Here is an 18,783-nt window from a genome sequence, read left to right as displayed (position 1 = left end):
AACTGCTTACAGCTATGCGAAAAAACCGAGTTTTGTTATCAAACCATGCTCTAGCATTGATTCATTCATATGGGAAGCTTTAGCCATATATGTAAATCTATAGTTTCAAAGTTGCTGTTGCACAGTGTTATCAGTATGAATATTTGTGATTATAGTATTTACCTTATCACGAATACGCAACACATTTTATGGCAAACTAATTACATCGTGATAAGTGTTATTGTACAGACATATTTATAAACAACAACAACAGAGAAAATACAAATGTTGGCGTTGAAATTATTTACAGTTGGTTGATAGCTATAAATAGATAAAGGATGAAAAGTGAACACAAAATTGAGAGAGCGTAAAAAAAAAACCGGAATAAGAGAAGAAACCCTAGCAAAGGATTTTATTGGTGCGCCTGCGCTCCTTTGTGTGAGTGTAGGTTGAAAGTGTCAAAATTTGCTTCCAGTTGTCATTTGAATGAATGACGTTTGCCGCTGTCACTTGCCATGTGCAATAAAATAAATGTAGGCAGCTTTTTGGGAGGATTTTGTGCCACCTACTTGCCACAACTGGCGTAGGAAGGCTGTGAAGGTAAACTAATTGACTTCAAACAGTGTTACACTATGCTACAAAAATTATATTTTTTGGTAACATTTTATTATCATTTGCGCTGCCGTTTGAGGATAATTTCGAACCAATAGATAGTTACAGGAAAAGTAAGCGGTTCTGAAAAGCTAACCAACTTCAGAAATGTAACCGGTAGCAAGAAATTCAATACGATCCGGAAAAGTTGTCTGTAAAAAGGTGCAGAAAATGCAAATCTTACCTAGATTTTGATTACGTGTTTCTCCAAACTGGTCCCCACTGTATATCACATCGGTATCGATTACATATTTGTTACTGAGGACAGCTTCGGTATCGGTTACATTTGTAAAATTGGTCTTTTTTCAGAACGGATGTCTCTTAAATTCCTAATCTCATGTGAAATTTCTAATTATATCGGCCAGAGCTACCTAGCAGAATTCTTTGTCATTTTGTCGCGTTTTCTGGATCATCTTTAGTACAAAGTCAATTTTCTCAAACCTTGATAGCAAAGTTGCCCTCTTTGGTACGAAATTTCCTATTTGCGAAAAATTATTCAATGACTTTGGAAGCTTATTTATAAAACTTCAAAAACAGCTAAGGGTGGACCTGAAATTTCCTTATGTTTCCTGTAATTTTCGCTGTGAACCTTATTTTAACGATTTATTTGACGACCGCAGTGGTGTGGTGGTCGCGAGCACGGCGTATTAACATACCGAGGGTCCTGGGTTCAAGTTCCGGGCAAAGCCAAATCAAAAATATGGAATAAAGTTGTTTCAATAAGTAAACAGTTTTTTCTAAGCGGGGATGTCCTTCGGCAAAGCAAACACGTACGCAGATGACTTTACCTTTTTTGTTAGTCCTCGTTTGGACAGAAAATTAACGAAAAAAAAAAATAATAATTGCTGTCTCCCTGAAATGCGAAATTTTTAATAAAATTTATATGATTCGCCTATTCGACGTCAGCCCAGGACCCCACAAAATAAATAAAAATACAAAACGATGGTTTTTATCCAAGGTTAGCGCAGGATAGCTAACCCTTTTTTGCAAGCTCTTCCTTGTAAAAAAAGTTGAAATATCTTCAAACCTATAAACTTCTAATTTAGTTGTAATTTAGTTCTTCTCTTATATTTCATTCACTGTATGGTATTTCCATTTCAGGATAACCCGTCGGCCTAGGACATTGTTTAAGATTTCGATGAAAAGGAAAAACTTCGGTACTTTCTTTGTTGGGCGAAAAGTTTTTTTTTCGAAATTGTCGGCGTTTACTAGTTTTAGGACATTATTTGTATAAAGCAACATTATACTGTTTTCACACAGACGGCTTATTGAATAATAAAGGCAGTTTTCTACATTAAGACGCTTATTGAGCTCAACCTTCCCTACAAAATTCGAATCTATTATTATTTCATTAGTAGCTAATCGAATGCCTAATGAAGTCAAAAGCCCAAAGCAACTCTGTTGGTAGCGTTCCGCTTCCGTTTCCGCTTCTTAGTTTTCAAAGCAAATGTCATTGTCTGCATGGCGGAACGATACAAGGTGGCCGCATCGAACAGCTGATTATAACCTTTTTTATTTGATTTGATACATCAACTACCGGCGCAGTACGATTTTGACATTTGTCCATCGAATTTACAAGTACATGGAATTTTGTTTGTTTGTAGGTATGTCACCATGCTCCCACCTTGTATCGTTCCGCCATGATTGTCTGTCTCATCCTTCATACTAATCGAGCAGTTACTTCTGTGTGAAAGCAAAAAATTTACGATTTCATTAGCAGGTGAAATGAGATCATTAAGTTTCTGTGTGAAAACAGTATTAGCCTGTCTCGCTAATTAAATACATATAAATAGCATTCATATTGTTACGAATATTAGCAAAACTAAGGAGTGCTGCCATCTCCAGGCCGATGCTAAGCAGTGACGTCAATTCACATCAATAATTCAATCATTATGTATCTACATAAACGAATCAATAATTGCGTCTACACATATGTACACATTCCGACGAGCAACATTTACATACAAGGCAGCGAGAGATGAGATGTCACACACAGATGAATTTACTTATACGCTTATGTGTGTGCGGGAGACTGTAAACTACAAACTCACATATGTACATCTGAGAAGCGCTAAAAAGTAGACAATTGTAAACAAGTAGAAACTATATGAGAACTATACACACACGAATATAGTTGGTAAGTTCTGGAAATGGAAGAGCCTAGAAGTATGCAGCGTAAACTATAAAAGCGGGGCAGGCGAGTAAGAAGTAATTCAGTTTGAGTTGAGCTATCCATCAGTTTGCTTAAGCAAGCGATCTGGCGGCCAATTGCAGAGTTTCATTTGAGTTATTAATCAGTTTGGTTATTAAGCCAGCGAGTAGCAAAGTATACGTGTTATTGTGAAGTACTTTAATAAAGGCCATTTTTCCATCATTCAATATTGGAGTTATTTATTCAACAGTTTAGTGATTCGAACTTAGCAGAGGATTGCAAATAAGAGGATTTGCAAGTAAATTCATTACAATATAATAGTGAACAGCGAAATCATTGCTAATAATGCGCTGCTAGAAAATCCAATGTGACTGATCAAGTTCTGTTAAACGAGCCTAAAAATATTCCCCACGATTTTGATTGAAATGTATAATGAATATGTACCTAACAACAAATGTGCAATTCTTAAAGAAAAATTACAAAGCAGGCAGCGGGGATTTGAGTGGATAGAGAAATCTGCCATTACATCACTATGAATATAGGAGATTTTGAGTTCAAAACTCATCTCCTGAAAAGCTAGCATATATGATTGATCCAAAGGTGGGCTAGCGAAAAAAAGGATGTGCTAAGCTAGGACAAACAAACCACATAGTTTTTATTAAAAAAAAAATTGATTTTCTAGATTCCAGCTTCACACAGCCGTATGTGTAGACCCATAAGAAATTAATTTCAAAAATAATTTTGAAAATTTGTTGCATAGTGTTATAGTCCACGTATTTCTTCATCACAGTTCAAACAGGGAATGTGGTCTAAAAGCCGTGCAACGCAGTCATTGAGTCTAGCAAATAAACAGGAAATAAGCAAATACGCAGACATCTGGCTGTATATGTGTGTGGGTTGAATTTCCAATGAGAACAGTGGATAAAGAAATGTGTAAAGAAATTTTCAACGCAATGACAATGACGATGAAATCGATAAGTAGGTATGCAGGAAAAATTGGATATATTCTGACTGTGTGAATGAATTTTTCGCTAAAGGAATTTAAGGTGTTGGTAAAAATAGTTAAGCGTTTAATAAAATAAATAAAAAAGTGTTAATAATATATTAAAACAGTGCAAAGAAATTATTAAAGAGAATTCAATGAAAAAACGACAACGCAACGAAGTGGATATGTCAAAGAAAAGTGTTAGCGAAAATTTGAGTACCTAAGTACATAATTTGAATTTATATAATTTGCTAGGTGTGATGGCTAAAATTTGCATTAAAATGCTGAATAATGAGAAAGAAATATAAATAAATATATATTTAATTATTAAGCCAAAAAAAAGTCTATGCTGTGCTTGTAGATAAAATAAAATTGGTTGTATTGAAAAATTCTGGAAAAAGTCTAGCAAAGCCAAATGAGAAAATGTATGGAGAAGTTAAAAAAAATTAAAAAAAAAAAAAAAATAATAAATTTTCCAAGCAAATGCATGTCAAAATTTCAAGCTCGTTGCGTAAAATTGTATTCGAAATGCTATTTTTCTTTAAATAATATGTATGTCTTTGCTAAGCTATTAATACGCCACTCTTGTAATGTCTCAGCGCTTCCAAATCTGATATTCCCGTTATCATATATATGCGCTTATATAATCGCTCGATAAATGCTTTACTCTCTGTATAATATCCCTTCACAATCCTTTTTGTTCATATTCTTACATTCATTCATAGTATGTTTTGTGAGCTAAAGTGGCAGCAAAAAGTTACGAAAAAAATATAGCTAAAAACAAACAAATAACAGATAAAAAAAACTAAAAAAAACGTACCAAAATGCCTGCAGAGTAAATAAGAATGTAATTTTATGTTGAATGTGTAGGAATTTGTTTTTTTCACCCCTTTTTTTCTACTCGTCTCACATTTAAATATCTTCCCTTAGAGCTAGCAGATATGCCCTCATTTAATTATTTTGAACAAGAAATCAATCGTTAGACAAGCGTAAAAATCAATCATAACAAATTTCTTTCACCTGCGTCGCCAACGCTTTTACAAGGCAAAAGTAGTTACTGAAAAAAAAAGAAAACAACAACAAAGTAACATAACTGAGCTGCACTGAGTGCAACTACACAAAAATTAACACTCAAAAATGCAGCCTCCGCCACGCAAGGTAAGTTTACGCCCCCAACGCATACGGCTCATACATACATACGTACTTACATTTGTATGTTTGTTTTATTTGTTTAAATGTATATAGAATTGTTATCTTCGTTGTTATATATATTTATCATATCCAATGTTGTCATTCACTATTCAGTCTTAGTAGTAGAAGTACTCTGCAAAAAATGCGATTAGTCTAGCATGAGTTCGGGATGAGTCGCAAAGAAGTATGCGTCCAATGCCACTTTTAATCTCTTTGTATACGTTGAACTGTTACCTTTTGTATGAGCATGTCCTATGAACAGACTAATTGTACCCATTTATACCCGAAAGGGATCGATAGGACCAATATTCTTTGTACCCATATGCGCACATATGAAGACTAGTCACTTTTCTTTTCAATAAGGACTCAAAAAATGAAGTACATTTAGTTAGTAGTAGTAGAGAGTAGTTCTTTTTTTTTTTAATACAAGATCTTTAATAAAACAAAAATACATGATTTTCTTCAATTATGTACAAATTTACAAGAACATGGAATACATATGTACATATTGTGGCGAATGTTAGTACCACTATGCTGTTAGAAAATAATTACAACAACCAAAACAGCAAGCCGCCATACTTATGTATTTGTAAACATTAGAGCAAGCAGCCACACTTATGTACTAAGCAACGAAGAATATTCCAGACACATAACCAGCAGCTCGAAGTGAGGAGATATCTCACATTAACACATGTCATCAGCTAAGAGCGGAAGTTGTTACTCACACAGCACCCGCATATAGCTAAATAACCAAGAATTGAATACAACTGTTCCATGTTCTTGAAAAGTCTAGACTATAGGAGCAATATGCGAACGAGGTAACCGAAAGTATAAAAGCAGCGCAAGGTTAGGAATCAGTACTCAGTTTGATCTAAACACGGCATTAGTTGTGAAGTACTACTCTCAAAGTAGTCTTAATAAAGACCATTTTGCAATACTGAATATAGGAGTTATTTATTCGATAGTTCAGCGAAAGTGCAAAATAATCGGAATCCCCCAAAAATTCGTTACAATATGTTAAACCGCAAGCAGACCTATTTGATGTAAATTGTTCGCCCGCTTTTCAAATAGGAATAAAAAATATTCTCCGAAAATTTAACCCTAACTGTGGCGTAGCCGTTAGGTCTTGGCAATTTAGATTCGGTATTTTTCTTAAATAATTCGAAACAATCACCTTTAATCTTTTTTTATTTTACACACTTGGTTGCCTTTTTATTTAATATTTCTTAAAATGGGTTACATGGATATGAAACTGACTAATCCCATCTGTACCCGAAAGGGTCTAAAGGGGATCAATTATGCCCAAATGTAGACAAAGGAGTTCAATCGGAGGCCAATCTTTTTAGGGCTTAATTTCAAGATTTTTTGCAGAGTAGTAATTTAACATTGTTGCATTTAAAGTGCAATACACACCCACGCCCTCCATAACGTCCCATTTTGATTGATATTTTATTTACTTATACAAATAATCTTCAATAGCAATTATAACGTTACCCAGCGGACCAAGTTTGATAAATTGGCGAGACTTTCGCAAAATGCTCAGAAGTGTGCTCATATGTGAACAAAAGAATACAGAAAGTTTATTTTTATCGCAAAAAACCTGTAAACAAACTCCTACGCGAACTAAGAGCGATAGAAAATTTATTTACCGCATACCACTCGTTCAATTTTTGCAGGAATTCTCGCAAGCGAGCAAAGAACGATGCTCATTTTTGTGGCGCAAAACACTTTCTTATGAGCTTTGCAACATGTGGTTTGTGACAAAAACCACAATGCCGACAAAATAACGGTTCATAATTTCGTATATAGCGTTATTTTTTCTATCGACGAGCAGCGCAAATAAGAAATAAAACAATTTTTTTACGTTTATGATATCCGTGAAAGTGAATACTTGAGAGCTGAGTTTGAAAAATTATTTAATATTTATTATTCAAGGTTCGAATCGAGCTCAAGGCCAGAACAATAATTTTTTTCTAATGATAATTATTGTTATTTTTTAATTTTTCTAAATTTGAAAAATTGTATTTTGTTTTTGGAATAGTAAGTAGAAAATTTTTCAGACAACCTGCCATAGCTGCGCACTATTATTATACTCAAATAAATACTGTGCAAAGTATGTATCATGGCGGAACGATACAAGGTTGCAGCATGGTGACATACCTACAAACATAAATAAAAATTCTATGTACTTTGTTTTTGTAAATTCGATGGACAAATGTCAAAATCGTACTTCGCCGGAAGTTGATGTATCAAATCAAATAAAAAAAGTTTATAATCAGTTGTCCCATGCTGCCACCTTGTATCGCTCCGCCATGGTATGTATAAACGCCTCAAGTGCGCCTCAATGTATTTAATATAGGGGAACACAACGGGAAACGGAACAACTGAAAAATTCGCGCATCCTATTTCATGTGATCATTTTGCAATGTCCTATTTGATACTTATATAATATTGTTTCCGACTCGGAAAAAAGAATTTTTCAGTATCTAATTTGAGTCGAAAATGTATCAAATGAAATATTTTATCCGACTACGCAGAAGTATTAAAAAAAGCCTATAAAAAATATTGCTTAATATTCGCTAGCTTTATTTGTTGCGTCTATTGTAAACAATACTTTCACTGCCACAAACTAAACGACATATGAATCATATTGCGATCGTTTTCAGATGCGCTTCCGAGAGTTTTATCCGGTTATATATCATATCGCTCAAATGGGGTGTCATTTGTGAGTATTTGGTCCGTTGGGTAGTTTAACTTTTGAAGCACCCCCTCTACCACATAGCTATTTGTTAAGGAAACACGTGTGTATGTATAACTGATGTTAATTAAATATTTCGTACAACTATTTTCTTTAATTTCACTATTTATACATATACGGAGATGATGACGCGTAGAAGGATCATCTGTGTCCGAAATTGATCTACAATTCTGACAGTTTTGGTAGTATAACACAGTAAAAATAAATTTTAGAATATTTTCTACACGATCTCATCGTTCCGCTACCACGAATTTGTGGTGAAAAATTTTCAAAAACACGATGCTTCGCAGCATGCTTTGAAAATTTTGACTAAAAACGTTCAAATTTAAGAGCATTTTCTGTTCGAAAATTAATAAGGGAGTTTAAAATTTTGTGTATTTGACGTTGGAAACATTGCTAAAACAAATATGAGCTACAGCAAGTATAAACTACGGATCGTGAGCAACTTTTTATACTCAGCTGAGCAGCGCTCACAGAGTATATTAACTTTGTTCGCATAACGGTAATCCGTAACGGCATAAACTAATCGAGATAGATATAGACTTCTATATATCAAAATGATCTGGGTGAAAAAAGAAATTCATTTAGCCATGTCCGTCCGTCTGTAAACACGATAACTTGAGTAAATTTTGAGGTATCTTGATGAAATCTGGGCGCTCATCTTAGATCGCTATTTAAAATGAATGAAATCGGACTGCAACCACGCCCACTTTTTCGATATCGAAAATTTCGAAAAATCGAAAAAGTGCGATGATTCATTACCAAAGACGGGTAAAGCGATGAAACTTGGTAAGTGCGTTGACATTATGACGCAAAATAGAAAATTAGTAAATTTTTGGACAATGGGCGTGGCACCGCCCACTTTTAAAATAAGGTAGTTTAAAAGTTTTGCAAGCTGTAATTTCGCAGTCTTTGAAAATATCATGATGAAATTTTGCAAGCACGTTGCTCCTGTTACTATATGTGCGCTAAATAAAAATTAGCAAAATCGGAAGACGAACACGCCCACTTTAAAAAAAAAAAATTTTTAAAGTCAAATTTTAACAAAAAATTTTAAATCTTTACAATATATAAGTAAATTATGCCAAAATTCAACTCCAGTAATGCTACGGTGAATCTAAATACAAAAATAAAACAAAATTTCAAAATTGGCGTGGCTCCGCCCGTTTTCATTTAATTCGTCTAGAATAATTTTAAGGCCATAAGTCGAACTAAAATTCACCAATCCTTGTAAAATTTGGTGTGCATAGATTCTATGACGATAACTGTGTTCTGTGAAAATGGGCGAAATCGGTTGAAGCCACGCCCAGTTTTTATACACTGTCGACCGCCTGTCCTTCCGCTCGGCCGTTAATACGATAACTTGAGCAAAAATCGATATATCTTAACTAAACTTAGTTCACGTACTTACCTGAACTCACTTTATCTTGGTATAAAATATGGTGAAATCCGACTATGACCACGCCCACTTTTGCGATATCGAAAATTACGAAAAATGAAAAAAATGCCATAATTCTGTACCAAATATGAAAAAAGAGATAAAACATGGTAATTGGATTGGTTTATTGACGCAAAATGTAACTTTAGAAAAAAACTTTGTAAAATGGGTGTGACACCTACCATATCAAGTAGAAGAAAATGAAAAAGTTCTGCAAGGCGAAATCAAAACCCCTTGGAATCTTAGCAGGAATACTCTCCGTGGTATTACATATATAAATAAATTAGCGATACCCGACAGATGATGTTCGGGGTCACCCTAATCTACATTTCGGTCGATATCTCGAAAACGCCTTCACATATACAACTAAGGGCCACTCCCTTTTAAAACCCTCATTAGTACCTTTAATTTGGTACCAATATCGTACAAACACATTCTAGAGTCACCCCTGATCCACCTTTATGGCGTTATCTCGAAAAGTCGTCCTCCTATAGAACTAAGGCCCACTGCCTTTTAAATAATCATTAAAACCTTTCATTTGATACTCATATCGTACAACACACATTCTAGAGTCACCCCTGGTCCACCTTTATGGTGATATCCTGAAATTGCGTCCACCTATAGAACTAAGGCCCACTCTCTTTTAAAATACTCATTAGCACCTCTTATTTGATACCCATATCGTACAAACACATTCTAGAGTCACCCCTGGTCCACCTTTATGGCGATATCTCGGAAAGGCGTCCACCTATAGAACTATGGCCCACTCCCTTCTAAAATACTCTTTAATACCTTCCATTTGAAACCAATGTCATACAATCACATTCCAGGGTTACCGTAGGTTCATTTTGCTAAATGGTTGTTTTCCTTTATTTTGTCTCCAAAGCTCTCAGCTGAGTATGTAATGTTCGGTTACACCCGAACTTAGCCTTTCTTACTTGTTTTTGTTTTGTTTTGATAGTTGATGATTAGCTATTTAATATTGAAAAATTAAACTACGGTTTTTGTTGTTGCGTTTATGCAATGACGTATGCAGCAAATGCATAACGGTGTATTTTGTTAATGTACTGTAAAAATTTGCTAGGGAAGCTTGCAATGCAATTGTGGTAGACCATTATTGCACAACATCCTAAACTTCCTTAATGTATCGTTAAGACCAAAATGTATCCTAAATACATATGATTATTCTTGAATAATCATTTATGATTCATATTTCGAAATGCTTTTTATTCATTAAAAAAATCGAAAAAAATGAGATAATTCAAGAACTAATATCGATAAGCTAATAAAATTTGGTAGGTGGATTGGTTTTATGATTCAAAACATCGATACCAAAAAATTTTGGAATATAGGCGTGGCACCACCCATATTTATAAAAAGAAAATTTTGAAGTTTCAACAAGCCGTAAATCAAAAGCCGTTAAAGAAATAAAGGCAGAGACACTATCCTTTTTTTTTTTTTTTTTTGCGGGGAGGCTGAAAAATGCCTAATGCACCATAATTGCTACCGTCGCAGCAACCGTGTGTCCGTAGACTAAAAAACAGCCCCGTTCTGGAACCGTCGCCCACCCCGGCACCACTTTCGCATTACTTCAGGGTGGCGTTCCATATTTCTCATTTTTTAAGAGCCTACTGTTGTCCCTGCGTCCAGGTTCCCGCTATTTGCTCTGAGTGTCCATTTAATCACCACTGCTTCGCATGCGCATTTCTCTGCGCTCCCTCTCAGCATCCATCAGGCGTGTCATTACTATAAATGCCATTTTGCTCACTGCAGTCCAGCATTCTTTCCTGCTGCACATATGTGAAACTAAATTTCTCGTGGTAGGTTCCTCCCCAAAGACTCCATGCAAGGTGAGTCTTTCTTCGTGGAAACGGGGGCAGTAGAACATGACGTGTTCTGCGTTTTCTAACTCTGTGGTACACATTGGGCAATGAGGATCTTCCTCTATCCTACGCTTCCATAAATAATCTTTGAAACCGCCATGTCCACTCATTATTTGCGTGAGATGGTAGTTCAGTTCGCCGTGCTTCCGCTCATTCCATTGAGCTACGTTCCAAACTAGTGTGAAAGTCCAACGCCCTTTACTCGAGGCCTCCCACCGTTCTTGCCACTTAGCTATTGTTTGTGTCCTTGCTCTTTTCTTGTCTTCTTCAGATGGTCGCTCGATATTAGTGTTATACAGATCGGCCATTTCGCTTGCCAGTAAGTCCACTGGAATTTTCCGGGTTAGAACCAGGATCGCGTCGTTGGACACCGTCCGATAAGCACTTGCTATTCTTAAAGAAGCAAGTCGGTACGCTGCTAATATATATTTTTGATGGGTCTGTTTAGATCCATACCACACTGGTGCTGCGTATAGTATTATTGAGCTGGTTACTGTGGACAATAGCTGACGTATAGCTTCGCTCGGACCACCAATGTTAGGCATTATTCGCATAAGTGATCCATTAACTTTGGTAATTTTCTCCCCCACCGCTCTGAAGTGCTCTTTGAAAGTTAACTTAGAGTCAATGTGCACTCCTAAGTATTTTAAGGAATCCTTTGAGGTGATTTGATGATCCCCGACAGTTAAGACTAACTCGTTCGCCGACCGTTTGGAGCTTACTAATACCACTTCCGTCTTTTGGCTAGCCAACTCCAGTCCTGTATTGGTCAGCCATTCCTTTATTCTTGCTACGGCGTCATTACATAATGCTTGAAGCAGGTCCAGTTTCTTGGCCACTACTACCACTGCAATATCATCAGCATATCCCACAATTTGCGTGTTTTCTGGTAGATCAATCTTTAGCACCCCGTCATACATTACATTCTAAAGCGTTGGACCGAGAACAGATCCCTGTGGGACGCCTCCTGTGATTTTGTACTCTTTAGCTCCTTGATCCGTGTCAAAAAGAAGTACTCTGTCTTTAAGATAGCTACCTATAATTCTGCGTAAGTAAGCTGGAGTGTCGAAGCTTTGCAGCGCTGCCATTATCTGCATCCAGTTCGCAGTGTTAAAAGCATTCTTGATGTCCAACATAATCAGTGCACAGAACTTCCTTTTATTTTGGCCTCCAGAGATAGCTTCTCTAGCTATATTGACGACTGTTTGTATTGCATCTACGGTGGATCTTGATTTGCGAAATCCATATTGACTATTCGATAAGCCACCTGGTCTTTCTAGAGTCAGCTGTAGGCGCTCACTAATTATACGCTCGAAAATCTTCCCTAGGGAATCCAGCATACAAAGTGGCCTATATGAGGATGGTTGGTCCGGCTGTTTACCACGTTTCAGCAATAGGACAAGTCTTTGTCGTTTCCACGGGCGAGGGAACACGCCTTCTTGCATACAGGCATTAAAAAGATCAGTAAATAATGTAGCCCTAGTTGTAATCGCGGCTTTAAGGGCTATGTTTGGTACTTCGTCGGGTCCTGGGGATTTGTTATCAGCAACTCTTTTTGCAGCGTCCAGAGACACTATCCTGGCCAATTGATATAGACTGAGTGAAGATAATGAAAACAAAGACCATGCTCGCTCTTCCTAAAGGTCTAACCTTAACAAAGTTTGAAATAACTCTATGAGCTTTAACTACATTTGACTGATACCTCAGTAGTGGTATGGTTGAACTAAGTACAAAACAAAAACAAATTTTGAAAATTAGAGTGGCCTGCCACTTTTTTTGTTATTCTTTCCAAAATACTCTTAATGCTATAAGTCGAACAAAAATCTCCCAAACCAAACAACAACAGCGTTTCCAGTGCACAGCTGCGTATATATTGTTCGGCTTCACTCGAACTTAGACTTTCTAACTTGTTTTAATTAAAATTAGTGAATTATATGGTATTAGTTTAAAACTAAGTTAACATATTTCCATGCACGAATATCAGCGCATGTTGTTGTAGTATTTTCTACTTGAAACGCTTATTTTTCTATATATCTTTTTTCTCAGCTAACGAAAAATTAATTTAAGTATGCTTTATTTTATTTTTTTTTTTAATTTGCGCATTGTTCTGCTAGTTCGCATGCTGTTATTTTTTTTCAAGTTATGACTCAACTGTTTTTGTTATTGATATTGGAGAAAAATTAAAAAGTTTACAAACGGCGACTAAGAAAATATTGAACTCGAAATCTCAAAAATTCATACTTTATACTAGTGTAAAGGCAGATGCCTTTATCCACTCCCCCATATGAATGCCCGGCTGCTCGCTTTGCAATTGGTCTCTAAGTTTTGCCTTTTTAGCACGCTTATATTAGCTTCACTTGTATATATGCTTGTTTGTAACTCTGGGATATGCGCGATAAGGAGAGTTAGACTCATCTAGCGGCAATTATTGAAGACTCGCGGCAGTGGTTAAATAAATCGCTACAAAATGAGTTGTGCTTAATAGCGGAGACACAAACCTCTGTGCTACGGTGCTATCAATATCAAATATCTAAGTGGACGGCACCATGTTTGCGTGTTGTTTTATTTTTTAAACTATATTTATATTATTATTTTGTTGTTATTCCTTTATTCACCATATGGGTACATACTTATTCTATAAACTTTTTATCCTAATTGTGTGGAATAATTATAGGCGCGCTCCAAGAAGTTCAGAAACATGTCCTATTAACCATCGCCGTTTGTAAATTTTAAATAATTTTAATAAAAAAAAAATTTTTTTCTGTAATATTAATAACAAAAACAATTGTATGAAGCAATATGAGTATGTCTCGCTAATTAAATACAGTCAGGACTCTACTTAACTTAATGATTTTCATCAACAGGGAAATTATGTGAAATTCTTGAAGAATTTGCACACAGAGCAAGTGGCAAAGTTGCAATTAAAAAATCAACATGAATGCGATCTGCTCGAAGATATACGACAATTCACCATAAAACGGTCAGCCATAGAGAAAAATTACAGTGAATCTTTGCTGAAGATTTCCTCGCAATATTTAAATAAGAAAATACCGAATATACCAGATATAAAAATGGAAGGCATGGAAGAGAGATGGTAAGTTTTTCTCATGGTTACTTCAGTTGCATTTTTTAAATTTACCTCATATGTTTGTAAATTGTCGAGCTCGAGGCCATACAATATTAAATAACACACAAAGAAAACTTTTTATTTGTATATGTTATATATTGTCTTTTTTTTATTTATCGATATTTCGACTTCAATTAGAAGTCATCTTCAGGAATCGTTGGATGTACCAGATTACCTTATAGGAAATTTTGAACCAATTTCATTGGCCTTCATTTTCTTCATCCAATACATACAAATACATATGTATGTACGTATGTATGTCTGCATATTGTATAGGGCGTACAAGTATTTGTCTTTCCTTGTCTAGAATGTTGTGTTCTATTTGCTCGATTATTTTCATCAAAAAGTTTTTAAACATTCACACAATTGCTCCAACAATATGCATATGAAAGCTACACAGTTGTATACTAGTACGTTATTTTATTGAATCCTTTGACTTTGTTACCCTGTCTCATTCACTGTCTGTGTTCGTATGCTATTTTCTGAATAGCAGGATGCAGAGTGTTTGAAATATTTTAAATATATTTAGGTTAATATTAAAGGAGCAAAGTTGGTCTTAAACTTAAAAAAAAGGCCTTTGTAGTAACAAGTTCGAAACTGTATCAGACAACGTATATTTGGGAATTAGAACAACTATCATCATGTAAGCCTAGGAATACATTATCTGCTCTCCTAAATGCAGACAGCGATTTACCGCACAGGAATGACGAACCCGATCCCGCAATCGATGATGATGGCATATATGTCCCCCCACCCGATAATGACGAAGTCACAATAGCAATAACCGGATTGAAAAACAACAAGGCCGCGGGCGCTGATGGATTGCTTGCGGAGCTATTCAAATACGGCGGCGAGGAGTTGGAAAGACGCATGCATCAGCTTCTTCGCAAAATATGGTCGGACGAGTGCACGCCCGACAATAGGAATCTAAGTGTTCTTTGCCCAGTCCACAAGAAAGGGGACTGTGACAACCATCACAGAATCAGCCTTCTTAATATCGCATATAAGGTCCTTTCAAGTGTATTGTGCGAAAGATTGAAGCCTACCGCCAATCGGCTGATTGGACCTTATCAGTGCGGCTTTAATTTTCACAATGCGCCAAATCTTGGAAAAAACCCGCGAAAACAGAATCGACACACATCACCTCTTCGTCGATTTTAAACCGCCTTCGAAGCACGAAAAGGAACTGCATATATGCCGCTATGTCAGAATTAGGTTTCCCCGCAAAACTTATATGGCTGTGCAGAAGGACGTCGGCCAACACCATCAGCTCAGTCAGAATTGGGAAGGACCTCTGCGAGCCGTTCGAAGCTATACGAGGTTTCAGATAGGGTTACCCTGTATCGTGCGATTTCTCCAATTTGATGCTGGAGAAAGTTATAATAGCTGCAGAACTTAACCGCTCTGGAACAATATTCTATAAAAGCGTGCGTTTACTGGCATATGCTGATGATATTGATATCATCGGCCATAAAAACCAGCGCCGTTAGTTCTGCTTACTCCAAACTGGAATAAGAAGCGGTAAACATGGGTTTGATGGTGAATGAGCACAAAATGAAGTACCTTCTGTCATCGAGAAAAGAGTCAGCGCATATGCGCCTTGGCAACCACGATACTGTTGGCAGCCATAATTTCGAAATAGTAAAAGACTTCGTTTATATGGAAACCAGCATCAACACTAGCAACAACATCAGCTCTGAAATCCAGCGAAGAATCACTTTTGTCAATAAATGCTACTTTGGACTAGGTAGGCAATTGAGAAGTGAAGTCCTCTCTCGGCAAACGAAAATCATACTCTACCAGTCACTTATCGTACCCGTCCTGCTATATGGTGCAGAAGCATGGACCATGACAATATCAGATGAAGCAGCTCTGGGAGTATTCGAGAGAAAAGTTCTTCGAAAGATCTATGGACCTCTACGCGTTGGCGAGTACCGAAGAAGATTTAACGATGAGCTGTACGAACCCTACGTAGGCATCAATATAGTTCAGCGAATTAAAACGCAGCGGCTGCGCTGGCTAGGCCATGTTATGCGAATGAAAGATGACGCTCCAGCCAAGAAAGTGTTTCTATTGGAACCCGCCTATGGAAGCAGAGATAGGGGGCGGCCCCCACTCCACTGGAACAACCAGTGGAAACGATTTAAACTCCCTTGATGTGACCAATTGGCGCCGGTTGGCAGATAGAGCCTTGTTGGACGGCCATAACCGTTTAAACCATTAAGCGCCAATTAAGTAAGTAAATAAGAAATACAAGAGACAACCAGTCTTGCCATAAGAAGATTTTTTGCCCTCAATAGGCAAGAAAATATCCTCTCAACGAAAAAAGGATAGCGCTCTACAAGTTTTTTTTATCGTATACGTTCTGAAGTATGGCTCATCTTCTCCCGCTTCTAATAGCAATGTTGCGTCGCATCCTTGCGATCACTTACAAACTGTCGTTGATATGCTCTTACTGAAGGCCAAGTGCACTAAAGGCTTATACCAAAGATATATGTATGGGTGTTAGAGGCGTTGGTTCCATATTGCAATTGTAAAAATGGTTGGTGTTATGCCAGGACAAATTATATGCAGAACAAATATTGCGTATGTCGGTGTTGATTGTGGATAAGTAAGAGTGTAAACTATTACAAAATCTATCTATATTGAAGTTGTGCCAGAGTGACGCGCGTCTCCTTAGGAGTCTGCTTTGCTTACTGCGAGTTTCGGCATTTATCAGCATACGATTTTGCCGACTGTTAGTGAAGAAGAATTAGGGACTGTATATGCTCAACTGGTCTCAACGGATGCGTCCTAGTATTCTGGATGTCTTCATATTGCTTACAAAACATGCCCCCTAATATCTCTAAGAGGTACGTCTTACTAATCAGTTGTCTGTTAGGATTTAAAAGTTTCTGAGCATATTACAGGGACTATTTGTTCAGGATTTCGTTTCTCACTTTTATGAGAAGTATTTCCTCCTCACTATGTAGACGATGTTCTAGCGACCTAAGAACACTTCCCGTGGCAGTTTTGAGCGCGGTGTTTGGACAAGCTTGCAGGTACATAAACATGGATGTTGTTAACATCAAGTGACTTAGACTTCGAATAAGTCAATTGAAGGTTCACGTCCTTAGCGTTATCTTAACGGCGAGCACACGCAGATGAAGATTTAATGATAAGCTTATACATTTTTACACAGACAGGATAGTAAGAAAGCGTAAGGAAAAGCTTCGCTGGCTGCATCACGTTTATGTTGCTTTAATACACACGACCATGTAAGTATTCTTTTTCAACAGCCAATATCTTCAGCAGACGAAAATTGGGACCTCCTTTCTGATACTCCTTATTTGCGATTTCTCCGAAGACATCTTGAAGCAGCAAGAACAACCAAGTCTTTCCCAATTTAATTCATCACGCAGACGATGCCTCCTCTTTCTTCAGACGCAAAAGACTAACATCGATACAAAAATTTTCAGAGCTGAAGCGATTTCCTTCTTTGGAATAACATGACTTAACTATTGGGCCGTATGCTTGAAGCTGTCATCATAATCAATTATTGGCGCTTAACCGTCTTTGCAATTGTCCATTGCGTAGCAAGATAATGCCCATTATCCATGTTTCGCGATGATTGTCTTTCTCCACCTTCCTTTACTAACTTGGTGGAGGTGTCCCGCTTCGCAGACTTGGAAACTGCGTTATCAATTGAAATAATTTCATGGTGGGTCCTCATCATTCGCATAATATGACCTATCCAGCGACTCCTATGGGCTCTCAATCGTTGCACTATCTTCATATCGGCGTGAAACTCATACAGCTCATCATTATACTGCCTTCGACGCCCGTCGTCGACATCATGGATAGAACCATAAATATTACGGTTAACTTTGCCCTAAAACACTCCGAGTCTATTACATCTTCTCTTGACACCGCCCAGCTTCGGAGGACAGCTGCGATGCGCGACTTGTTAAAAGAGGACTTTACTCTACAATTTCTAAACTGATACTGTTTTCGCTGTAAATACCTATTTGCAGATAGACGGAGTCCTCAGTCTCGAATTTATATCCGAATTTATAACAGTTCATAATAGTAGCTGTCGTCGCCGAGTCTGTCTTGAATGATAGCAAGAACTTCATCTAGTCCAATCCAGAGAAGGTGTCCTATGATTAAATCTCCATCTATACTTCTTGTTGACATAATTAAGAGGTTGTTGTTGTTGTAGCTATAATTAAGATGTTCTTCATTTTCTTTTACGTAACCAGCTACTACTGAACCTTCACAATCAGAAAAACTTTGGCCTATTAAATAAATGCAAATACAAAATACAAATACCACGAGTTTCTTCTCGAGGAGACTAGAACGGTGACAGAATTCGTTAAGTGGGATTGCAATATTTTAGTAGGAATTTCTCAACTACAAGTTGCACTGTACAAATTTAGCTGGTGGTTATGTCTCCTCATTTAGGCTGTGAGCTTTTTGCCAGGGCCGGTTGTTATAAGATTATGTAATTTCTGTCTTTGCAAACTTACCGACTTTGACTGCTTCCCATTCAAATGTATTACTGTAATGTAATATGTTAATGTGTGTCAACAACTGTACTCTGCGCAACCAAGAGCACAGTTATTACATTGACACAAAGA

The 18,783-nt window shown here is 36.9% G+C and overlaps 1 protein-coding gene across 11 annotated transcripts in view; it reads left to right on the top strand.

Moving 5' to 3' along the window:
* Positions 1–3,753: 3,753 nt before the first annotated feature.
* The window catches only part of nwk (nervous wreck), a 63,125-nt gene continuing 48,095 nt past the window's right edge, over positions 3,754–18,783 (top strand). For 8 of the 11 annotated variants that reach the window (XR_010953562.1, XM_067788195.1, XM_067788193.1 and 5 more), the window contains exons 1-2: positions 3,754–3,967; positions 13,902–14,131. Coding sequence is in view for 10 of the 11 variants with exons in the window: in XM_067788195.1 (XP_067644296.1) it covers positions 3,923–3,967; positions 13,902–14,131 (275 nt within the window). In the remaining variant the exon portion in view is untranslated. Of the gene's footprint in view, positions 3,992–4,570; positions 4,926–13,901; positions 14,132–18,783 lie in introns of those variants that run through there. The other 3 variants (XM_067788187.1, XM_067788186.1, XM_067788190.1) reach the window with 3 other exon arrangements.

This window comes from Eurosta solidaginis, chromosome 5 (genome assembly GCF_040869045.1).
Source record: "Eurosta solidaginis isolate ZX-2024a chromosome 5, ASM4086904v1, whole genome shotgun sequence".
Taxonomy (NCBI): domain Eukaryota; kingdom Metazoa; phylum Arthropoda; class Insecta; order Diptera; family Tephritidae; genus Eurosta; species Eurosta solidaginis.
This window is presented reverse-complemented; position numbering and strand designations above follow the sequence as displayed.